The sequence below is a fragment of the Opisthocomus hoazin genome, chromosome 9 (genome assembly GCF_030867145.1).
Source record: "Opisthocomus hoazin isolate bOpiHoa1 chromosome 9, bOpiHoa1.hap1, whole genome shotgun sequence".
NCBI classification, from domain to species: Eukaryota; Metazoa; Chordata; class Aves; order Opisthocomiformes; family Opisthocomidae; genus Opisthocomus; species Opisthocomus hoazin.
In genome coordinates, this window is record NC_134422.1 from 41,578,937 (window position 1) to 41,603,198 (window position 24,262).

The 24,262-nt window shown below is 55.9% G+C and overlaps 4 protein-coding genes and 1 pseudogene across 4 annotated transcripts; all 5 read right to left on the reverse strand.

Annotated features, from left to right (window-relative positions):
- Positions 1 to 79: 79 nt before the first annotated feature.
- On the reverse strand, positions 80 to 1,693 carry LOC142362450 (testis-specific serine/threonine-protein kinase 6-like; annotated as a pseudogene).
- Positions 1,694 to 8,207: 6,514 nt separating this feature from the next.
- Positions 8,208 to 8,803, reverse strand: LOC142362451 (testis-specific serine/threonine-protein kinase 6-like). The gene is made up of 2 exons (XM_075431084.1): positions 8,780 to 8,803; positions 8,208 to 8,684 (listed from the first exon to the last, which is right to left on the reverse strand). Exons 1-2 carry the CDS (start codon positions 8,801 to 8,803, stop codon positions 8,238 to 8,240), a joined length of 471 nt encoding a protein of 156 aa, XP_075287199.1. The 3' UTR covers positions 8,208 to 8,237.
- A 198-nt stretch (positions 8,804 to 9,001) lies between these two features.
- On the reverse strand, positions 9,002 to 9,877 carry LOC142362374 (testis-specific serine/threonine-protein kinase 6-like). Its single transcript, XM_075430303.1, has one exon. The coding sequence runs from the start codon at positions 9,860 to 9,862 to the stop codon at positions 9,032 to 9,034; it is 831 nt and encodes a 276-aa protein (XP_075286418.1). The 5' UTR covers positions 9,863 to 9,877; the 3' UTR covers positions 9,002 to 9,031.
- A 9,712-nt stretch (positions 9,878 to 19,589) lies between these two features.
- LOC142362452 (testis-specific serine/threonine-protein kinase 6-like) lies at positions 19,590 to 20,185 on the reverse strand. Its single transcript, XM_075431085.1, has 2 exons — positions 20,162 to 20,185; positions 19,590 to 20,066 (listed from the first exon to the last, which is right to left on the reverse strand). The coding sequence occupies exons 1-2, from the start codon at positions 20,183 to 20,185 to the stop codon at positions 19,620 to 19,622; spliced, it is 471 nt and encodes a 156-aa protein (XP_075287200.1). The 3' UTR covers positions 19,590 to 19,619.
- A 198-nt stretch (positions 20,186 to 20,383) lies between these two features.
- LOC142362385 (testis-specific serine/threonine-protein kinase 6-like) lies at positions 20,384 to 21,259 on the reverse strand. Its single transcript, XM_075430426.1, has one exon. The coding sequence runs from the start codon at positions 21,242 to 21,244 to the stop codon at positions 20,414 to 20,416; it is 831 nt and encodes a 276-aa protein (XP_075286541.1). The 5' UTR covers positions 21,245 to 21,259; the 3' UTR covers positions 20,384 to 20,413.
- Positions 21,260 to 24,262: the final 3,003 nt, after the last annotated feature.

Below are 24,262 nucleotides of genomic sequence, written 5' to 3' on the forward strand. Positions count from 1 at the left end.
ACCAGGACTCAAAATGACCAACAAACCACAGGAATGGTTTTCTGCTACAGCATTAATTGCATGAAAGCGTTACTGCTCTCCTGGGATCTCTGGGGGAGAGCTTCCTCCTTCAGATGTCCCCCTTCAGCCAGCTGTTCTTGGCCACTTGCCCCGCACCGGGCCGGGAAGCCGGGCTGAACTGGAGCAGCTGGGTGATGAGGGCTCGGCAGGGCTCCGGCAGCTGCAGCCCCTCTGGGTACAGAACCCCTTTCTTCTGCTGCTGGGGCATGCTGTGGATGTGAGTGTCGTCGAAGGGCATGCAGCCGGCCACCATCACGTAGAACATCACCCCCAGGCTCCACATGTCGTACTTCTTGGCGTCGTAGGGGATGCCCATCAGCACCTCTGGGGAAGCGTAGGGTGCCGACCCGCAGAAGGTGCTGCTCACGTCCGGGTAGCTGTTGGCCTCCTTGCTAAAAGTAAAGTCAGTGAGATTGGCCCTGTGCCGTCAGCTGAAAGCAGCACGTTCTCACACTTCAGATCTCGGTGCACCATGTTGCAGTCGAGCGCAAGCTGCTGGGCGTGTATGGGGCACGTACCAGCAGGCACGCCGTCGAAAGGCCAGGCGAGCAGCACGTGCGCTGCACGATGGAGGATTTGTTCCTGCTGACCCGTGGGGAATGTCCTCGGGCCATCGTTCTCTCCTCCGAAGAGAGCCATCAAATAAATGCCCCCCGATTTCGTACTTCTGGAGCGATTCAGAAAGAAGCCATTTCCAGGACTTCTCATTCATAAACTGCTGCTACTTAAACACCAGAAAATCCCGCCTAGCAGTCAGCAGGCCAGCCGCAGAAAGCCATTTTGCTGGCTACCCAGGATTTCCTGGCATTTCTGGTTAGTCCGTGAGTTATAACCGCAGTGCCTTAGCAGCGGTCTGAGCCGGACTTTTCACAGGAGCTGGGAACTTTGAGGTGGCGAAACGTAACTGAACCAATGTGGGCATTTTTACAAGGGAAAATGCTGAGACCAGGCGTCCCTTGCCTGCTCAGCAGAGGAGCACGTCCGGAAAACGCCGTCGTCGTACGCTCTGACAGGGGTCTGGCCGATGCTCCGTGTATCTTTCAAAACAGGAACGGGAGCTCACGTGACAGACACGTCCCCAAAACCCACAGCCAGAGAAAGCACCGTGCAGCTGGACGCTGGACGAGCATCCTGCGGGCGAAAGGGGCTTGTGCGGTGCCTCGAACAAACACGCCATGAGATAGAAGGAGGACTTTTTTTTCCTTCCTGCATCATCCCATAGTTTTTTTCACTAATAATAAGGTCTTCTCTTGCAGGAAAATCCTGGCTGTGCTGCAGTAGGTAGCTGGGAAATCACCAGCCTGCTATGGGAACACCGGGGTTGATCAAACATGTCGGTGCCGTGCCTCCTTGGGCGGCTGCCTTCTTGCCGAACCTCAGCGAGGCTCTGCTCCATCAGTTAGTGCAGATGTCCTTGAAGCCAAAACAAACCACATTTTCATACCTTACAAGTAAGTTACAACGTGTAGAATGACCTCTGTACTTGCTTGGAGCCCTTGAGATTTCTTTATATACCTCCATTTCCATACAAGCGGGAATATTCTGCCCAGGGGTTGTAGCTTTCAAGACCGGTCAAGGAATTCCTAGGTGCCCCACTTTGTGGCCGGTCTATGGCCAGATCTTCTTGCTTCATTTCGGCGAAGCTACTGAAGGTGAAGGGTTCTGGAGCAGAGGCTCGCGCCGAGTGACCCTTTCTCCGGTGACAAAACCGCAGCGGCGAGGCGGCAAAAAGCGCCGAGAGAGAGAGAGGAGACCCCAGTCCGCCCCCCCTGAGCGGGAAAGCGGGAGGTGCCAACGAGCGGTAGCTCTGCCTCAGCGGGGGCGGAGCCGAGTGTGAGAGCGGCCGAACCCCCTCAGGGGTAAGAGCAGCCCCAGGGAGCGCGAGCGGCCGAACCCCCTCACGGGTAAGAGCAGCCCCAGGGAGCGCGAGCGGCCGAACCCCCTCACGGGTAAGAGCAGCCCCAGGGAGCGCGGGCGACCAAACGGAGGCGGCGCAGCAGCCCGGGAGCGGCGCGGCAGTTCGCGCGGCAGTTCGCGCGGGCAGGGCGAGCGGGGAAGGCGACTGGCAGGGTGCAGCCGCCCCTTCTGGCAGCTCAAGTAGTGGGCATCGCTCTTCCAGGAGATATTCTAGCCATGGTTACCACCCGTGGGAAAGCTGTTGCTCGAAGGAGTGTGGGGACCCAGACGGAGGCCCCACGCCAGAACGCGGGTGTCCAGGTCTCCGGCTGCAGGGAGTGCCTGAGCCTGGCGCTCGTACCGGAGGACAGCAGAGACAACGGCTGTGTTCGGTGCGAGCAGGGGAATGACCTGCTCAGCCTGGTGGCAGAGCTGAAGGAGGAAGTGGAGAGACTGAGGAGCATCCGGGGGTGTGAGAGGGAGATCGACTGGTGGAGCCGCACCCTGCCCTCCCTGAGGCCGAGGCAGCAGGAGGCGGCTCCACAGAAAGCAGAGAACCCCCTACCCTCTTGCCACCGAGCAGAAAGAGGGGGCCTAAGAGATGGGGGGGAATGGAAACGGGTCCCTGCTCGGGGGGGCAAGCGAATCTCCCCCGGGCCTCCCTCACCGGCCCAGTTGCCCTTAAGCAACAGGTATGGGGCTCTGGAATGTGAGGGAGCGGCCACAGAGGATGTGGGTGAAGGTGAGGCTCCATCCAGGGGGTTGCCTAGAACGAGTCAGACAGCCCCAAGAATTACGACTGCCTCAACTAAGAAAAAAAGGAGGGTCATTGTCATAGGCGATTCCCTTCTGAGGGGAACAGAGGGCCCGATCTGCCGACCGGACCCATCCCACAGGGAAGTCTGCTGCCTCCCTGGGGCCCGGGTTAGGGATGTTGCGAAGAAACTCCCTGGTCTGGTGCGGCCTTCTGATTACTACCCCCTCTTGGTAATGCAGGTTGGCAGGGACGAGATCGCAGAAAGAAGTCCCAAGGCCATCAAAAGGGACTTCAGGGCACTGGGGCGACTGGTTGAGGGATCAGGGGCGCAGGTGGTGTTTTCCTCCATCCCATCAGTGGCAGGGAACAGCACTGAAAGGGGCAGGAAAACTCACCTGATTAACAGGTGGCTCAGGGACTGGTACCATCAGTCAAATTTTGGCTTCTTTGATCATGGGGAGGTGTACACAGCACCGGGCCTGCTGGCGACAGGTGGAACTCAGCTATCTCAAAGGGGGAAAAGAATTCTTGGCCACGAGCTGGCGGGGCTCATTGAGAGGGCTTTAAACTAGGTTCGAAGGGGGAAGGGGATATTGCCCAGCTCACTAGGGATGAGCCTAGGCTTGGAGTGCCAAGGCCAGGGGTGAGATTGACAGCCCAGCTCAAGTGTGTTTACACCAATGCATGTAGCATGGGCAATAAACAGGAGGAGCTGGAAGCCATTATACAGCAGGACGGCTACAACTTGGTCGCCATCACAGAAACGTGGTGCGACAACTCGCATGACTGGCATGCTGCCATAGATGGCTACAGACTCTTTAGGAAAGACAGACCAACAAGGAGAGGTGGGGGAGTTGCTCTATATGTGAGGGAGCAAGTAGAATGCATTGAGCTTGGCCTGGGGGCAAATGAGGAACGAGTTGAAAGCTTGTGGGTTAGAATTAAGGGACAGGCTCATAAGGGTGACATTACGGTGGGTGTGTACTACAGGCCACCTGACCAGGAGGAGGAGGTTGATGAGGCCTTCTACAGGCAGCTGCAAGCAGCCTCACAGTCACAGGCCCTGGTTCTCATGGGGGACTTCAACCACCCTGACATCAGCTGGGAAGACCATACAGCTAGGCAGGCGCAATCCAGGAGGTTCCTAGAGAGCATCGATGATAACTTTCTGATGCAAGTGGTGGAGGAACCAACAAGGAAAGGCGCGCTGCTGGACCTCGTGTTAACAAACAAGGAGGGACTGGTGGAGGATGTGAAGGTTGGAGGTAGACTCGGCTGCAGTGACCATGAAGTGGTCGAGTTCAGGATCCTGCGTGGAGGAAGCAGGCCGATAAGCAGGATCAAAACCCTGGACCTCAGGAGGGCTGACTTTGCCCTCTTCAAGGAGCTACTGGGAGGAATCCCGTGGGCCAGGGCTCTCGAAGGCATGGGGGTCCATGAGTGCTGGTCGCTCTTTAAACAACACTTCTTCCATGCACAGGAGCAATGCATCCCCCTGAGAAAGAAATCTAGCAAAGGAGGCAGGAGACCTGCATGGTTAAAGAAGGAGCTTCTAGCGGAGATCAGGCAGAAGAGAAAGGTCCATGGAATGTGGAAAGAGGGGCAGGCCACTTGGGAAGAGTACAGAAACGTGGTGAGAGCATGCAGGGATGCGACGAGGAAGGCCAAGGCTCACCTGGAATTGAAGCTGGCAAGGGATGTCAAAAACAACAAGAAGGGCTTCTTCAACTACATCAGCAGCAAAAGGAAGGCTAGGGACAACGTGGGGCCGCTGCTGAATGAGGCGGGTGTCCTGGTGACGGAGGATGCGGAGAAGGCAGAGCTACTAAATGCCTTCTTTGCTTCAGTCTTCAGTGCTAAGACTGGCCCTCAGGAATCCCAGGCCCCGGAGGTAAGAGAAGAAGCCTACAAAGAGGACGACTTTCCCTTGGTCGAGGAGGACTGTGTGAGGGATCGCTTAAGTGATCTGGATTGCCACAAATCCATGGGCCCCGATGGAATGCACCCACGAGTGCTGAGGGAGCTGGCGGATGTCATTGCTGAGCCACTCTCCATCATCTTTGAGAGGTCCTGGAGGACAGGAGAGGTGCCCGAGGACTGGAGAAAGGCCAATGTCACTCCAGTCTTCAAAAAGGGCAAGAAGGAGGACCCAGGGAACTACAGGCCGGTCAGCCTCACCTCCATCCCGGGAAAGGTGATGGAGCAGCTTATCCTGGAGGCCATCATCAAGCAAGTGGAAGAAAAGAAGGTTATCAGGAGTAGTCAGCATGGATTCACCAAGGGGAAATCATGCCTGACCAATCTAATAGCTTTCTACGATGACATGACTGGCTGGGTAGATGAAGGGAGAGCCGTGGATGTTGTCTACCTTGACTTCAGCAAGGCTTTCGACACAGTCTCCCATGATATCCTCCTAGGGAAGCTGAGGAAGTGTGGGCTGGATGAGTGGTCGGTGAACTGGACAGAGAACTGGCTGAATGGCAGCACTCAGAGGGTTGTCATCAGCGGCGCTGAGTCTAGTTGGAGGCTGGTAACAAGTGGTGTCCCCCAGGGGTCAGTACTGGGCCCAGTCTTGTTTAACTTCTTCATCAACGACCTGGATGAAGAGTTAGAATGTACCCTCAGCAAGTTTGCTGATGACACCAAACTGGGAGGTGTGGTAGATACACCAGAAGGCTGTGCTGCCATTCAGCGTGACCTGGATAGGCTGGAAAGCTGGGCAGAGAGGAACCTGATGAGGTTCAACAAAGCCAAATGCAGGGTCCTGCAGCTGGGGAGGAACAATCTCATGCACCAGTACAGGCTTGGGGTGGACCTGCTGGAGAGCAGCTCTGCGGAGAGGGTCCTGGGCGTCCTGGTGGACGACAGGTTAACCATGAGCCAGCAGTGTGCCCTGGCTGCCAAGAAAGCCAATGGGATCCTGGGGTGCATCAAGAAGAGTGTGGCCAGCAGGACGAGGGAGGTTCTCCTTCCCCTCTACACTGCCCTAGTGAGGCCTCATCTAGAGTACTGTGTCCAGTTCTGGGCTTCGCAGTTCAAGAAAGATGAAGAGCTACTGGAGAGAGTCCAGCGGAGGGCTACGAGGATGATGAGGGGACTGGAACATCTCCCCTACGAGGAGAGGTTGAGGGAACTGGGCTTGTTCAGCCTGAAGAAGAGTGGTGCCCAGCGACAGGACAAGGGGCAATGGGCACAAACTGAGGCACAGGAAGTTCCATCTGAACATGAGGAAGAACTTCTTCCCTCTGAGTGTGACGGAGCACTGGAACAGGCTGCCCAGAGAGGCTGTGGAGTCTCCTTCTCTAGAGATATTCAAGACCCACCTGGACAAGGTCCTGTGCAGCCTGCTCTGGGTGACCCTGCTTAGGCAGGAGGGTTGGACCAGATGACCCACAGAGGTCCCTTCCAACCCCTACTATTCTGTGATTCTGTGATTCTGTGATTCTATTGTCGCAGTCTCGGGACTGCTCTGGGCTCGTTAGCGCTGGGCCCCGTGAGATCGCCGTCTGCGTGGAGAAGGCGAGGGCTGCGGGGCAGCCTTACGAGTCTCCCGTGGCCCATTCAAACCACTGGCCACTTGAACCCCAGCCGCTTTCCTAAGCCACTCAAGGGGACACATCCCTGCAAAACATCGGTCATCCGTCCCTACTCATGCCCTCAACAGATGCAACTGTTCAGGAGAGCGTGGTACTGAAGGGAGACAAATAGGGGCTGGGTTCTAGAACAACTCATTTTATGTTAGCTTTAACGAGAGAAAGTGAAAAGACAGGCAAAGGAGAAGCAATACAGCAGCACCAGGTCTCTGCTTCCCGGGTTGCAGGGAGGTGCTTGGAGATAAGCAAGGGCTGGAGCGAAGCAGGGGATGGAGATGTGAAGGTCCCTGGGGTACAGAGCGGGGAGCTCTCCCAAGGAAGGTGGTGGCTTTGCAGAGAGATGAGGCTGGCAGCGGGGTTGGAAGGCGAGCAGCAAAAGGAGGCCTGAGCCTAGCTGAGAATCTCACTACCCTGAAATCTGCCTCCTTGCTTCCCACATCCTTACGACTTCTCTCTTCCTTTTCCATCCCCATCCTGCTCCTGCTCCTTCCCAAGCCTGCATCCACAGCCATGGATGGCCCCAAGACACCCTTTCTGTCCCTTGCTCTCTCTGCTTTGGACTTTGCTGCTGCTGCTACTATAAAGTTTTATTTTGCAGCTGCAAGGAGAAAAAAATAAATCTTTATTCTGGAAGTGGCAAAATTCACTGTAGCTCGTGCTGAAAAGCCCTGGGCTGGCTCTGCTGCCACATCTTGTTCTACTTACACTGCTGCTTTAAATAGACCCAGAACGTCTGCTTTACCAAAGATGTTTCCTTCTCTTCCAGCAGAACCACGGGCTCTGGTTTGTTCGTGTAAGACGTCGCCTGGCTGCGGGAGCTCACGTGGCAGCAGCAATGCGACGACTGGCAGACCACCCAGCTGGCAGTCTTCTGCCTGACTTCAGTTTCGGTGGAAGCTAGATCCGAGATTGTGTAAAGGGGGCTTGAAATGTCTCATGAAAGCACGTTTCAGATGCCAGCTCCTACCTCTAACTAACCCTTTGAAAACGGGGCTTGCCAGTAGGGATCTGTAGATCTGGGGGGTTGCATTCAGAATAATGGGTAACCTTCTATGTCGAAGGTGGACAGCGGGTGTTAGCAAAGCAGTTCCCTCTTTATCTCTTTCCCATTTCAGGTTCTCCATGGCCAGTGGCACTCCTGTCTCATCAAATGTCTTTTGGCAGAGATTTCAAATGTTGGTAAGGATCAATACCTGAAAGACGTAGTTGAACGTAAGGTGTGGATCCCAAACCCACACCAACACTTTTGGCTCGGTGACACTGTCCAGTTCCCTGCAAACATCCTGCTCTGAGTTTGGGCTGTGAATATCTCTGTGAGATCTACACAGCGGTGTACCAAAAACGTGAATTTTTTCTCCGCAGTAGCGGTTTGCAGGACCGCTACTCCCCCCCTCCCACCAGCTCAAACACAGTTTGGTGACGAACAAGATTGAGGACAAGCCAAGACCCGTGTGAGAGCAGGTGTCCTGCTGTAGCCCGGGGCAATGCCCCGCGCAGAGGTGGGCAGCAGCAGAGAGGGGCAGCAGCACAGGCGTTCTGGCGCACAATACGTGTCCTAGGGAGCGGGCAACGTGAAGGACTGCGCTGCCGCACGTTGCACCTCGCCGCCCTGCCCCAGCTCCATGGGAGAGCCCCGACCTGCTGCTGGACAGGGGGTGCAGGTCCCCTCCAGCCCCACGCTCTGCTCTTACCGTGGTCTTTGTGTCCTGAAACCCAACACGCAGCAGGCTCACGTGTCTCCTTTCTGGAGGTATCTGACCGCCTTCTGAGAGCACGTGGTCTTGCCGGTGCTCAAAGTTCAACCAGCTCCACGCACAGGCACACCAGGACTCAAAATGACAAACAAACCACAGGAATGGTTTTCTGCTACAGCATTAATTGCATGAAAGCGTTACTGCTCTCCTGGGATCTCTGGGGGAGAGCTTCCTCCTTCAGATGTCCCCCTTCAGCCAGCTGTTCTTGGCCACTTGCCCCGCACCGGGCCGGGAAGCCGGGCTGAACTGGAGCAGCTGGGTGATGAGGGCTCGGCAGGGCTCCGGCAGCTGCAGCCCCTCTGGGTACAGAACCCCTTTCTTCTGCTGCTGGGGCATGCTGTGGATGTGAGTGTCGTCGAAGGGCATGCAGCCGGCCACCATCACATAGAACATCACCCCCAGGCTCCACATGTCATACTTCTTGGCGTCGTAGGGGATGCCCATCAGCACCTCTGGGGAAGCGTAGGGTGCCGACCCGAAGAAGGTGCTGCTCAGGTCCGGGTAGCTGTTGGCCTCCTTGCTAAAACTAAAGTCAGTGAGTTTGGCCCTGCGGCCGTCAGCGCAAAGGAGCACATTCTCACACTTCAGATCTCGGTGCACCAAGTTGCGGTCGAGCGTAAGCTGCTGGGCGTGTATGGGGCACGTACCAGCAGGCACGCCGTCGAAAGGCCAGGCGAGCGGCACGTGCGCTGCACGATGGAGGATTTGTTCCTGCTGACCCGTGGGGAATGTCCTCGGGCCATCGTTCTCTCCTCCGAAGAGAGCGGAGGCTCCGTTTGACGGCAAGGACCTTGCCTGGGGCTGATGACTGCAGTGAGGTCTTGCCGGTGCTCAAAGTTCAACCAGCTCCACGCACAGGCACACCAGGACTCAAAATGACCAACAAACCACAGGAATGGTTTTCTGCTACAGCATTAATTGCATGAAAGCGTTACTGCTCTCCTGGGATCTCTGGGGGAGAGCTTCCTCCTTCAGATGTCCCCCTTCAGCCAGCTGTTCTTGGCCACTTGCCCCGCACCGGGCCGGGAAGCCGGGCTGAACTGGAGCAGCTGGGTGATGAGGGCTCGGCAGGGCTCCGGCAGCTGCAGCCCCTCTGGGTACAGAACCCCTTTCTTCTGCTGCTGGGGCATGCTGTGGATGTGAGTGTCGTCGAAGGGCATGCAGCCAGCCACCATCACATAGAACATCACCCCCAGGCTCCACATGTCGTTCTTCTTGGCGTCGTAGGGGATGCCCATCAGCATCTCTGGGGAAGCGTAGGCTGCCGACCCGCAGAAGGTTCTGCTCACGTCCGGGTAGCTGTTGACCTCCTTGCTAAAACTAAAGTCAGTGAGTTTTGCCCTGCGGCCGTCAGCGGAAAGCAGCACGTTCTCACACTTCAGATCTCGGTGCGCCAAGTTGCGGTCGTGCAGGTATTGCACGGCCCTCACAACCTGCACGAAGATGTCCCGGGCCCTGGGGACGCAGGGCAGCTTCCCCAGCTGTTGCAGCAGCTGCAGCAGGTCGGTGGCTGCCGCCTCCATCACTATGTAGAGCTTCCTGTTACAGACCTCGATGATGTCGAAGACGCGGATGATGTTGGGGTGCCGGATCCTGCGCGCGATGGAGACCTCCCGGGGCAGAAACTTGTACACGAGGGTCCGGGTTGCTCGTTGCCGGTCCACCACCTTGATGGCTAAGGGGCCCTTGAATTTGTTGGAGGTGACTGCCTTCACCTTGGAGAAGCTTCCCTCTCCTAAAGTGGGACCCAGCCTGTAGCCCAGCTCACGAAGTAACTTCTCTCCTGCATCGACTTTTGGCATGATGCGTGATCCCGACGGCCTTAACCGAAGCTGGTGTTTTGCTCTGGGATCTGAAAGCTTTAACACATGGTGCGTGGCGGCTGCTGGCCCTCACTCTGCCCCATTGTGGCACGGGTGGGCTCCGGGGCTCGCCCGGCTACTGTGATGGCGTGGCGCATTCTGTGGCAGCGCCTTTGTGAGACGACGAGGGGGTCGGGCGGGTCCCCTCCGCTCACGGGCCTCTGGAGATTTCAGAGTTTTTACCTTCTCGGCCTCTTCACCTGCGTTTTCCAAATAGGGCTTTTTGGATGAGGAGAGTTTCAATGTCCCCTTTCTGGGAGGAGGAATCCATTTGGGGACCTAAGCCAGTTTTCTGCAGGGTATTCGCTGTATTAAAATCAGAAGGGCACAGAGCGGTACAGAGGAGTGATTTCTACTGTCCCTAACCGCAAAACACCTTGGCTGGCTGTAAATATTTACTTTTTTATTATGATGGTTCAGCGGGCTATTTTTCTAGGTCGACTTTCTGACTTTGGGCGGTACGGACGGGGAACTTTAAATGCATCTTTCAGAAGAAACAGCTTTTCGGTTTCTTGGACTTGGAATTGCTCTCCCTCTATTTTTATCAAAATCGTATTTTGGAGACTTACAAAGAAGTGAGACCAGAGGTCCTTCGGAGAGCTTCTGTAGTTTAGATTTTAAATGCTTTTTAGTCATTTTTAGTTGCTGTGACAGTCGAATGAAGCACGGGGCGGGAGCAGAGGGCAGCTGGCTGGGTCGCCACAGCAAAGCATCCCTACCCATTGCACGCTGCGTCTCAGGCCAGCGTTGGCTCCTTCCCCCACGCGCTGAGTCCTCGGCTCTCACAAACAGTGGTTTCTGGTTTGTGCTGTTGTTTTCAAGCTGCTCAAGGATCTTGTCCTCCCTGTGGAGCCCGCATTTCCTTTCCAGCTGCACAGAGGAGCCTAGGACCATACAACGTCCAACTTCCTAAATACCCACCCAAATGCTATTTTTAATTTTGGAATATAGGTTTCATTCCGCAAATCGGTTCTGAAGAGGAGTAAGACTCAACTGCAGACGGAAGAAAATCTTTCCCGTGAGTCCACCTTGTCAGTGCTCTGAAGCCACTTGAGAAAATTAAATTAATTAAAAACTGCAGACGCAGGTCTATAGGAGCTGCGGGCGAGCTTCGCCCTGACTCCTAAGGGCAAGTAATCGTCATGTCGGGTTTTATCTGCTGTGGAAGTTATGGGTCGAAACCAAACCACCTTCTCACTTCAGGTGCTACTTCTACAGGCAAGCTGAAGTCTGGGAGTCCACTGTGCTGCGGCTGAGCGCAAGCTGCTGGGCGTGTATGGGGCACGTACCAGCAGGCACGCCGTCGAAAGGCCAGGCGAGCGGCACGTGCGCTGCACGATGGAGGATTTGTTCCTGCTGACCCGTGGGGAATGTCCTCGGGCCATCGTTCTCTCCTCCGAAGAGAGCGGAGGCCCCGTTTGATGGCAAGGACCTTGCCAGGGGCTGATGACTGCAGTGAGGTCTTGCCGGTGCTCAAAGTTCAACCAGCTCCACGCACAGGCACACCAGGACTCAAAATGACCAACAAACCACAGGAATGGTTTTCTGCTACAGCATTAATTGCATGAAAGCGTTACTGTTCTCCTGGGATCTCTGGGGGAGAGCTTCCTCCTTCAGATGTCCCCCTTCAGCCAGCTGTTCTTGGCCACTTGCCCCGCACCGGGCCGGGAAGCCGGGCTGAACTGGAGCAGCTGGGTGATGAGGGCTCGGCAGGGCTCCGGCAGCTGCAGCCCCTCTGGGTACAGAACCCCTTTCTTCTGCTGCTGGGGCATGCTGTGGATGTGAGTGTCGTCGAAGGGCATGCAGCCGGCCACCATCACGTAGAACATCACCCCCAGGCTCCACATGTCGTACTTCTTGGTGTCGTAGGGGATGCCCATCAGCACCTCTGGGGAAGCGTAGGGTGCCGACCCGCAGAAGGTGCTGCTCAGGTCCGGGTAGCTGTTGGCCTCCTTGCTGAAACTAAAGTCAGTGAGTTTTGCCCTGCGGCCGTCAGCGGAAAGCAGCACGTTCTCACACTTCAGATCTCGGTGCACCAAGTTGCGGTCGAGCGCAAGCTGCTGGGCGTGTATGGGGCACGTACCAGCAGGCACGCCGTCGAAAGGCCAGGCGAGCAGCACGTGCGCTGCACGATGGAGGATTTGTTCCTGCTGACCCGTGGGGAATGTCCTCGGGCCATCGTTCTCTCCTCCGAAGAGAGCCATCAAATAAATGCCCCCCGATTTTGTACTTCTGGAGCGATTCAGAAAGAAGCCATTTCCAGGACTTCTCATTCATAAACTGCTGCTACTTAAACACCAGAAAATCCCGCCTAGCAGTCAGCAGGCCAGCCGCAGAAAGCCATTTTGCTGGCTACCCAGGATTTCCTGGCATTTCTGGTTAGTCCGTGAGTTATAACCGCAGTGACTTAGCAGCGGTCTGAGCCGGACTTTTCACAGGAGCTGGGAACTTTGAGGTGGCGAAACGTAACTGAACCAATGTGGGCATTTTTACAAGGGAAAACGCTGAGACCAGGCGTCCCTTGCCTGCTCAGCAGAGGAGCACGTCCGGAAAACGCCGTCGTCGTACGCTCTGACAGGGGTCTGGCCGATGCTCCGTGTATCTTTCAAAACAGGAACGGGAGCTCACGTGACAGACACGTCCCCAAAACCCACAGCCAGAGAAAGCACCGTGCAGCTGGACGCTGGACGAGCATCCTGCGGGCGAAAGGGGCTTGTGCGGTGTTTCGAACAAACACGCCATGAGATAGAAGGAGGACTTTTTTTTCCTTCCTGCATCATCCCATAGTTTTTTTCACTAATAATAAGGTCTTCTCTTGCAGGAAAATCCTGGCTGTGCTGCAGTAGGTAGCTGGGAAATCACCAGCCTGCTATGGGAACACCGGGGTTGATCAAACATGTCGGTGCCGTGCCTCCTTGGGCGGCTGCCTTCTTGCCGAACCTCAGCGAGGCTCTGCTCCATCAGTTAGTGCAGATGTCCTTGAAGCCAAAACAAACCACATTTTCATACCTTACAAGTAAGTTACAACGTGTAGAATGACCTCTGTACTTGCGTGGAGCCCTTGAGATTTCTTTATATACCTCCATTTCCATACAAGCGGGAATATTCTGCCCAGGGGTTGTAGCTTTCAAGACCGGTCAAGGAATTCCTAGGTGCCCCACTTTGTGGCCGGTCTATGGCCAGATCTTCTTGCTTCATTTCGGCGAAGCTACTGAAGGTGAAGGGTTCTGGAGCAGAGGCTCGCGCCGAGTGACCCTTTCTCCGGTGACAAAACCGCAGCGGCGAGGCGGCAAAAAGCGCCGAGAGAGAGAGAGGAGACCCCAGTCCGCCCCCCCTGAGCGGGAAAGCGGGAGGTGCCAACGAGCGGTAGCTCTGCCTCAGCGGGGGCGGAGCCGAGTGTGAGAGCGGCCGAACCCCCTCAGGGGTAAGAGCAGCCCCAGGGAGCGCGGGCGACCGAACCCCCTCACGGGTAAGAGCAGCCCCAGGGAGCGCGGGCGACCAAACGGAGGCGGCGCAGCAGCCCGGGAGCGGCGCGGCAGTTCGCGCGGCAGTTCGCGCGGGCAGGGCGAGCGGGGAAGGCGACTGGCAGGGTGCAGCCGCCCCTTCTGGCAGCTCAAGTAGTGGGCATCGCTCTTCCAGGAGATATTCTAGCCATGGTTACCACCCGTGGGAAAGCTGTTGCTCGAAGGAGTGTGGGGACCCAGACGGAGGCCCCACGCCAGAACGCGGGTGTCCAGGTCTCCGGCTGCAGGGAGTGCCTGAGCCTGGCGCTCGTACCGGAGGACAGCAGAGACAACGGCTGTGTTCGGTGCGAGCAGGGGAATGACCTGCTCAGCCTAGTGGCAGAGCTGAAGGAGGAAGTGGAGAGACTGAGGAGCATCCGGGGGTGTGAGAGGGAGATCGACTGGTGGAGCCACACCCTGCCCTCCCTGAGGCAGAGGCAGCAGGAGGCGGCTCCACAGAAAGCAGAGAACCCCCTACCCTCTTGCCACCGAGCAGAAAGAGGGGGCCTAAGAGATGGGGGGGAATGGAAACGGGTCCCTGCTCGGGGGGGCAAGCGAATCTCCCCCGGGCCTCCCTCACCGGCCCAGTTGCCCTTAAGCAACAGGTATGGGGCTCTGGAATGTGAGGGAGCGGCCACAGAGGATGTGGGTGAAGGTGAGGCTCCATCCAGGGGGTTGCCTAGAACGAGTCAGACAGCCCCAAGAATTACGACTGCCTCAACTAAGAAAAAAAGGAGGGTCATTGTCATAGGCGATTCCCTTCTGAGGGGAACAGAGGGCCCGATCTGCCGACCGGACCCATCCCACAGGGAAGTCTGCTGCCTCCCTGGGGCCCGGGTTAGGGATGTTGCGAAGAAACTCCCTGGTCTGGTGCGGCCTTCTGATTACTACCCCCTCTTGGTAATGCAGGTTGGCAGGGACGAGATCGCAGAAAGAAGTCCCAAGGCCATCAAAAGGGACTTCAGGGCACTGGGGCGACTGGTTGAGGGATCAGGGGCGCAGGTGGTGTTTTCCTCCATCCCATCAGTGGCAGGGAACAGCACTGAAAGGGGCAGGAAAACTCACCTGATTAACAGGTGGCTCAGGGACTGGTACCATCAGTCAAATTTTGGCTTCTTTGATCATGGGGAGGTGTACACAGCACCGGGCCTGCTGGCGACAGGTGGAACTCAGCTATCTCAAAGGGGGAAAAGAATTCTTGGCCACGAGCTGGCGGGGCTCATTGAGAGGGCTTTAAACTAGGTTCGAAGGGGGAAGGGGATATTGCCCAGCTCACTAGGGATGAGCCTAGGCTTGGAGTGCCAAGGCCAGGGGTGAGATTGACAGCCCAGCTCAAGTGTGTTTACACCAATGCATGTAGCATGGGCAATAAACAGGAGGAGCTGGAAGCCATTATACAGCAGGACGGCTACAACTTGGTCGCCATCACAGAAACGTGGTGCGACAACTCGCATGACTGGCATGCTGCCATAGATGGCTACAGACTCTTTAGGAAAGACAGACCAACAAGGAGAGGTGGGGGAGTTGCTCTATATGTGAGGGAGCAAGTAGAATGCATTGAGCTTGGCCTGGGGGCAAATGAGGAACGAGTTGAAAGCTTGTGGGTTAGAATTAAGGGACAGGCTCATAAGGGTGACATTACGGTGGGTGTGTACTACAGGCCACCTGACCAGGAGGAGGAGGTTGATGAGGCCTTCTACAGGCAGCTGCAAGCAGCCTCACAGTCACAGGCCCTGGTTCTCATGGGGGACTTCAACCACCCTGACATCAGCTGGGAAGACCATACAGCTAGGCAGGCGCAATCCAGGAGGTTCCTAGAGAGCATCGATGATAACATTCTGATGCAAGTGGTGGAGGAACCAACAAGGAAAGGCGCGCTGCTGGACCTCGTGTTAACAAACAAGGAGGGACTGGTGGAGGATGTGAAGGTTGGAGGTAGACTCGGCTGCAGTGACCATGAAGTGGTCGAGTTCAGGATCCTGCGTGGAGGAAGCAGGCCGATAAGCAGGATCAAAACCCTGGACCTCAGCAGGGCTGACTTTGCCCTCTTCAAGGAGCTACTGAGAGGAATCCCGTGGGCCAGGGCTCTCGAAGGCATGGGGGTCCATGAGTGCTGGTCGCTCTTTAAACAACACTTCTTCCATGCACAGGAGCAATGCATCCCCCTGAGAAAGAAATCTAGCAAAGGAGGCAGGAGACCTGCATGGTTAAAGAAGGAGCTTCTAGCGGAGATCAGGCAGAAGAGAAAGGTCCATGGAATGTGGAAAGAGGGGCAGGCCACTTGGGAAGAGTACAGAAACGTGGTGAGAGCATGCAGGGATGCGACGAGGAAGGCCAAGGCTCACCTGGAATTGAAGCTGGCAAGGGATGTCAAAAACAACAAGAAGGGCTTCTTCAACTACATCAGCAGCAAAAGGAAGGCTAGGGACAACGTGGGGCCGCTGCTGAATGAGGCGGGTGTCCTGGTGACGGAGGATGCGGAGAAGGCAGAGCTACTAAATGCCTTCTTTGCTTCAGTCTTCAGTGCTAAGACTGGCCCTCAGGAATCCCAGGCCCCGGAGGTAAGAGAAGAAGCCTACAAAGAGGACGACTTTCCCTTGGTCGAGGAGGACTGTGTGAGGGATCGCTTAAGTGATCTGGATGTCCACAAATCCATGGGCCCCGATGGAATGCACCCACGAGTGCTGAGGGAGCTGGCGGATGTCATTGCTGAGCCACTCTCCATCATCTTTGAGAGGTCCTGGAGGACAGGAGAGGTGCCCGAGGACTGGAGAAAGGCCAATGTCACTCCAGTCTTCAAAAAGGGCAAGAAGGAGGACCCAGGGAACTACAGGCCGGTCAGCCTCACCTCCATCCCGGGAAAGGTGATGGAGCAGCTTATCCTGGAGGCCATCATCAAGCAAGTGGAAGAAAAGAAGGTTATCAGGAGTAGTCAGCATGGATTCACCAAGGGGAAATCATGCCTGACCAATCTAATAGCTTTCTACGATGACATGACTGGCTGGGTAGATGAAGGGAGAGCCGTGGATGTTGTCTACCTTGACTTCAGCAAGGCTTTCGACACAGTCTCCCATGATATCCTCCTAGGGAAGCTGAGGAAGTGTGGGCTGGATGAGTGGTCGGTGAACTGGACAGAGAACTGGCTGAATGGCAGCACTCAGAGGGTTGTCATCAGCGGCGCTGAGTCTAGTTGGAGGCTGGTAACAAGTGGTGTCCCCCAGGGGTCAGTACTGGGCCCAGTCTTGTTTAACTTCTTCATCAACGACCTGGATGAAGAGTTAGAATGTACCCTCAGCAAGTTTGCTGATGACACCAAACTGGGAGGTGTGGTAGATACACCAGAAGGCTGTGCTGCCATTCAGCGTGACCTGGATAGGCTGGAAAGCTGGGCAGAGAGGAACCTGATGAGGTTCAACAAAGCCAAATGCAGGGTCCTGCAGCTGGGGAGGAACAATCTCATGCACCAGTACAGGCTTGGGGTGGACCTGCTGGAGAGCAGCTCTGCGGAGAGGGTCCTGGGCGTCCTGGTGGACGACAGGTTAACCATGAGCCAGCAGTGTGCCCTGGCTGCCAAGAAAGCCAATGGGATCCTGGGGTGCATCAAGAAGAGTGTGGCCAGCAGGACGAGGGAGGTTCTCCTTCCCCTCTACACTGCCCTAGTGAGGCCTCATCTAGAGTACTGTGTCCAGTTCTGGGCTTCGCAGTTCAAGAAAGATGAAGAGCTACTGGAGAGAGTCCAGCGGAGGGCTACGAGGATGATGAGGGGACTGGAACATCTCCCCTACGAGGAGAGGTTGAGGGAACTGGGCTTGTTCAGCCTGAAGAAGAGTGGTGCCCAGCGACAGGACAAGGGGCAATGGGCACAAACTGAGGCACAGGAAGTTCCATCTGAACATGAGGAAGAACTTAGTCCCTCTGAGTGTGACGGAGCACTGGAACAGGCTGCCCAGAGAGGCTGTGGAGTCTCCTTCTCTAGAGATATTCAAGACCCACCTGGACAAGGTCCTGTGCAGCCTGCTCTGGGTGACCCTGCTTAGGCAGGAGGGTTGGACCAGATGACCCACAGAGGTCCCTTCCAACCCCTACTATTCTGTGATTCTGTGATTCTGTGATTCTATTGTCGCAGTCTCGGGACTGCTCTGGGCTCGTTAGCGCTGGGCCCCGTGAGATCGCCGTCTGCGTGGAGAAGGCGAGGGCTGCGGGGCAGCCTTACGAGTCTCCCGTGGCCCATTCAAACCACTGGCCACTTGAACCCCAGCCGCTTTCCTAAGCCACTCAAGGGGACACATCCCTGCAAAACATCGGTCATCCGTCCCTACTCATGCCCTCAACAGATGCAACTGTTCAGGAGAGCGTGGTACTGAAGGGAGACAAATAGGGGCTGGGTTCTAGAACAACTCATTTTATGTTAGCTTTAACGAGAGAAAGTGAAAAGACAGGCAAAGGAGAAGCAATACAGCAGCACCAGGTCTCTGCTTCCCGGGTTGCAGGGAGGTGCTTGGAGATAAGCAAGGGCTGGAGCGAAGCAGGGGATGGAGATGTGAAGGTCCCTGGGGTACAGAGCGGGGAGCTCTCCCAAGGAAGGTGGTGGCTTTGCAGAGAGATGAGGCTGGCAGCGGGGTTGGAAGGCGAGCAGCAAAAGGAGGCCTGAGCCTAGCTGAGAATCTCACTACCCTGAAATCTGCCTCCTTGCTTCCCACATCCTTACGACTTCTCTCTTCCTTTTCCATCCCCATCCTGCTCCTGCTCCTTCCCAAGCCTGCATCCACAGCCATGGATGGCCCCAAGACACCCTTTCTGTCCCTTGCTCTCTCTGCTTTGGACTTTGCTGCTGCTGCTACTATAAAGTTTTATTTTGCAGCTGCAAGGAGAAAAAAATAAATCTTTATTCTGGAAGTGGCAAAATTCACTGTAGCTCGTGCTGAAAAGCCCTGGGCTGGCTCTGCTGCCACATCTTGTTCTACTTACACTGCTGCTTTAAATAGACCCAGAACGTCTGCTTTACCAAAGATGTTTCCTTCTCTTCCAGCAGAACCACGGGCTCTGGTTTGTTCGTGTAAGACGTCGCCTGGCTGCGGGAGCTCACGTGGCAGCAGCAATGCGACGACTGGCAGACCACCCAGCTGGCAGTCTTCTGCCTGACTTCAGTTTCGGTGGAAGCTAGATCCGAGATTGTGTAAAGGGGGCTTGAAATGTCTCATGAAAGCACGTTTCAGATGCCAGCTCCTACCTCTAACTAACCCTTTGAAAACGGGGCTTGCCAGTAGGGATCTGTAGATCTGGGGGGTTGCATTCAGAATAATGGGTAACCTTCTATGTCGAAGGTGGACAGCGGGTGTTAGCAAAGCAGTTCCCTCTTTATCTCTTTCCCATTTCAGGTTCTCCATGGCCAGTGGCACTCCTGTCTCATCAAATGTCTTTTGGCAGAGATTTCAAATGTTGGTAAGGATCAATACCTGAAAGACGTAGTTGAACGTAAGGTGTGGATCCCAAACCCACACCAACACTTTTGGCTCGGTGACACTGTCCAGTTCCCTGCAAACATCCTGCTCTGAGTTTGGGCTGTGAATATCTCTGTGAGATCTACACAGCGGTGTACCAAAAACGTGAATTTTTTCTCCGCAGTAGCGGTTTGCAGGACCGCTACTCCCCCCCTCCCACCAGCTCAAACACAGTTTGGTGACGAACAAGATTGAGGACAAGCCAAGACCCGTGTGAGAGCAGGTGTCCTGCTGTAGCCCGGGGCAATGCCCCGCGCAGAGGTGGGCAGCAGCAGAGAGGGGCAGCAGCACAGGCGTTCTGGCGCACAATACGTGTCCTAGGGAGCAGGCAACGTGAAGGACTGCGCTGCCGCACGTTGCACCTCGCCGCCCTGCCCCAGCTCCATGGGAGAGCCCCGACCTGCTGCTGGACAGGGGGTGCAGGTCCCCTCCAGCCCCACGCTCTGCTCTTACCGTGGTCTTTGTGTCCTGAAACCCAACACGCAGCAGGCTCACGTGTCTCCTTTCTGGAGGTATCTGACCGCCTTCTGAGAGCACGTGGTCTTGCCGGTGCTCAAAGTTCAACCAGCTCCACGCACAGGCACACCAGGACTCAAAATGACAAACAAACCACAGGAATGGTTTTCTGCTACAGCATTAATTGCATGAAAGCGTTACTGCTCTCCTGGGATCTCTGGGGGAGAGCTTCCTCCTTCAGATGTCCCCCTTCAGCCAGCTGTTCTTGGCCACTTGCCCCGCACCGGGCCGGGAAGCCGGGCTGAACTGGAGCAGCTGGGTGATGAGGGCTCGGCAGGGCTCCGGCAGCTGCAGCCCCTCTGGGTACAGAACCCCTTTCTTCTGCTGCTGGGGCATGCTGTGGATGTGAGTGTCGTCGAAGGGCATGCAGCCGGCCACCATCACATAGAACATCACCCCCAGGCTCCACATGTCATACTTCTTGGCGTCGTAGGGGATGCCCATCAGCACCTCTGGGGAAGCGTAGGGTGCCGACCCGAAGAAGGTGCTGCTCAGGTCCGGGTAGCTGTTGGCCTCCTTGCTAAAACTAAAGTCAGTGAGTTTGGCCCTGCGGCCGTCAGCGCAAAGGAGCACATTCTCACACTTCAGATCTCGGTGCACCAAGTTGCGGTCGAGCGTAAGCTGCTGGGCGTGTATGGGGCACGTACCAGCAGGCACGCCGTCGAAAGGCCAGGCGAGCGGCACGTGCGCTGCACGATGGAGGATTTGTTCCTGCTGACCCGTGGGGAATGTCCTCGGGCCATCGTTCTCTCCTCCGAAGAGAGCGGAGGCTCCGTTTGACGGCAAGGACCTTGCCTGGGGCTGATGACTGCAGTGAGGTCTTGCCGGTGCTCAAAGTTCAACCAGCTCCACGCACAGGCACACCAGGACTCAAAATGACCAACAAACCACAGGAATGGTTTTCTGCTACAGCATTAATTGCATGAAAGCGTTACTGCTCTCCTGGGATCTCTGGGGGAGAGCTTCCTCCTTCAGATGTCCCCCTTCAGCCAGCTGTTCTTGGCCACTTGCCCCGCACCGGGCCGGGAAGCCGGGCTGAACTGGAGCAGCTGGGTGATGAGGGCTCGGCAGGGCTCCGGCAGCTGCAGCCCCTCTGGGTACAGAACCCCTTTCTTCTGCTGCTGGGGCATGCTGTGGATGTGAGTGTCGTCGAAGGGCATGCAGCCAGCCACCATCACATAGAACATCACCCCCAGGCTCCACATGTCGTTCTTCTTGGCGTCGTAGGGGATGCCCATCAGCATCTCTGGGGAAGCGTAGGCTGCCGACCCGCAGAAGGTTCTGCTCACGTCCGGGTAGCTGTTGACCTCCTTGCTAAAACTAAAGTCAGTGAGTTTTGCCCTGCGGCCGTCAGCGGAAAGCAGCACGTTCTCACACTTCAGATCTCGGTGCGCCAAGTTGCGGTCGTGCAGGTATTGCACGGCCCTCACAACCTGCACGAAGATGTCCCGGGCCCTGGGGACGCAGGGCAGCTTCCCCAGCTGTTGCAGCAGCTGCAGCAGGTCGGTGGCTGCCGCCTCCATCACTATGTAGAGCTTCCTGTTACAGACCTCGATGATGTCGAAGACGCGGATGATGTTGGGGTGCCGGATCCTGCGCGCGATGGAGACCTCCCGGGGCAGAAACTTGTACACGAGGGTCCGGGTTGCTCGTTGCCGGTCCACCACCTTGATGGCTAAGGGGCCCTTGAATTTGTTGGAGGTGGCTGCCTTCACCTTGGAGAAGCTTCCCTCTCCTAAAGTGGGACCCAGCCTGTAGCCCAGCTCACGAAGTAACTTCTCTCCTGCATCGACTTTTGGCATGATGCGTGATCCCGACGGCCTTAACCGAAGCTGGTGTTTTGCTCTGGGATCTGAAAGCTTTAACACATGGTGCGTGGCGGCTGCTGGCCCTCACTCTGCCCCATTGTGGCACGGGTGGGCTCCGGGGCTCGCCCGGCTACTGTGATGGCGTGGCGCATTCTGTGGCAGCGCCTTTGTGAGACGACGAGGGGGTCGGGCGGGTCCCCTCCGCTCACGGGCCTCTGGAGATTTCAGAGTTTTTACCTTCTCGGCCTCTTCACCTGCGTTTTCCAAATAGGGCTTTTTGGATGAGGAGAGTTTCAATGTCCCCTTTCTGGGAGGAGGAATCCATTTGGGGACCTAAGCCAGTTTTCTGCAGGGTATTCGCTGTATTAAAATCAGAAGGGCACAGAGCGGTACAGAGGAGTGATTTCTACTGTCCCTAACCGCAAAACACCTTGGCTGGCTGTAAATATTTACTTTTTTATTATGATGGTTCAGCGGGCTATTTTTCTAGGTCGACTTTCTGACTTTGGGCGGTACGGACGGGGAACTTTAAATGCATCTTTCAGAAGAAACAGCTTTTCGGTTTCTTGGACTTGGAATTGCTCTCCCTCTATTTTTATCAAAATCGTATTTTGGAGACTTACAAAGAAGTGAGACCAGAGGTCCTTCGGAGAGCTTCTGTAGTTTAGATTTTAAATGCTTTTTAGTCATTTTTAGTTGCTGTGACAGTCGAATGAAGCACGGGGCGGGAGCAGAGGGCAGCTGGCTGGGTCGCCACAGCAAAGCATCCCTACCCATTGCACGCTGCGTCTCAGGCCAGCGTTGGCTCCTTCCCCCACGCGCTGAGTCCTCGGCTCTCACAAACAGTGGTTTCTGGTTTGTGCTGTTGTTTTCAAGCTGCTCAAGGATCTTGTCCTCCCTGTGGAGCCCGCATTTCCTTTCCAGCTGCACAGAGGAGCCTAGGACCATACAACGTCCAACTTCCTAAATACCCACCCAAATGCTATTTTTAATTTTGGAATATAGGTTTCATTCCGCAAATCGGTTCTGAAGAGGAGTAAGACTCAACTGCAGACGGAAGAAAATCTTTCCCGTGAGTCCACCTTGTCAGTGCTCTGAAGCCACTTGAGAAAATTAAATTAATTAAAAACTGCAGACGCAGGTCTATAGGAGCTGCGGGCGAGCTTCGCCCTGACTCCTAAGGGCAAGTAATCGTCATGTCGGGTTTTATCTGCTGTGGAAGTTATGGGTTGAAACCAAACCACCTTCTCACTTCAGGTGCTACTTCTACAGGCAAGCTGAAGTCTGGGAGTCCACTGTGCTGCGGCTGAGCGCAAGCTGCTGGGCGTGTATGGGGCACGTACCAGCAGGCACGCCGTCGAAAGGCCAGGCGAGCGGCACGTGCGCTGCACGATGGAGGATTTGTTCCTGCTGACCCGTGGGGAATGTCCTCGGGCCATCGTTCTCTCCTCCGAAGAGAGCGGAGGCCCCGTTTGATGGCAAGGACCTTGCCAGGGGCTGATGACTGCAGTGAGGTCTTGCCGGTGCTCAAAGTTCAACCAGCTCCACGCACAGGCACACCAGGACTCAAAATGACCAACAAACCACAGGAATGGTTTTCTGCTACAGCATTAATTGCATGAAAGCGTTACTGTTCTCCTGGGATCTCTGGGGGAGAGCTTCCTCCTTCAGATGTCCCCCTTCAGCCAGCTGTTCTTGGCCACTTGCCCCGCACCGGGCCGGGAAGCCGGGCTGAACTGGAGCAGCTGGGTGATGAGGGCTCGGCAGGGCTCCGGCAGCTGCAGCCCCTCTGGGTACAGAACCCCTTTCTTCTGCTGCTGGGGCATGCTGTGGATGTGAGTGTCGTCGAAGGGCATGCAGCCGGCCACCATCACGTAGAACATCACCCCCAGGCTCCACATGTCGTACTTCTTGGTGTCGTAGGGGATGCCCATCAGCACCTCTGGGGAAGCGTAGGGTGCCGACCCGCAGAAGGTGCTGCTCAGGTCCGGGTAGCTGTTGGCCTCCTTGCTGAAACTAAAGTCAGTGAGTTTTGCCCTGCGGCCGTCAGCGGAAAGCAGCACGTTCTCACACTTCAGATCTCGGTGCACCAAGTTGCGGTCGAGCGCAAGCTGCTGGGCGTGTATGGGGCACGTACCAGCAGGCACGCCGTCGAAAGGCCAGGCGAGCAGCACGTGCGCTGCACGATGGAGGATTTGTTCCTGCTGACCCGTGGGGAATGTCCTCGGGCCATCGTTCTCTCCTCCGAAGAGAGCCATCAAATAAATGCCCCCCGATTTTGTACTTCTGGAGCGATTCAGAAAGAAGCCATTTCCAGGACTTCTCATTCATAAACTGCTGCTACTTAAACACCAGAAAATCCCGCCTAGCAGTCAGCAGGCCAGCCGCAGAAAGCCATTTTGCTGGCTACCCAGGATTTCCTGGCATTTCTGGTTAGTCCGTGAGTTATAACCGCAGTGACTTAGCAGCGGTCTGAGCCGGACTTTTCACAGGAGCTGGGAACTTTGAGGTGGCGAAACGTAACTGAACCAATGTGGGCATTTTTACAAGGGAAAACGCTGAGACCAGGCGTCCCTTGCCTGCTCAGCAGAGGAGCACGTCCGGAAAACGCCGTCGTCGTACGCTCTGACAGGGGTCTGGCCGATGCTCCGTGTATCTTTCAAAACAGGAACGGGAGCTCACGTGACAGACACGTCCCCAAAACCCACAGCCAGAGAAAGCACCGTGCAGCTGGACGCTGGACGAGCATCCTGCGGGCGAAAGGGGCTTGTGCGGTGTTTCGAACAAACACGCCATGAGATAGAAGGAGGACTTTTTTTTCCTTCCTGCATCATCCCATAGTTTTTTTCACTAATAATAAGGTCTTCTCTTGCAGGAAAATCCTGGCTGTGCTGCAGTAGGTAGCTGGGAAATCACCAGCCTGCTATGGGAACACCGGGGTTGATCAAACATGTCGGTGCCGTGCCTCCTTGGGCGGCTGCCTTCTTGCCGAACCTCAGCGAGGCTCTGCTC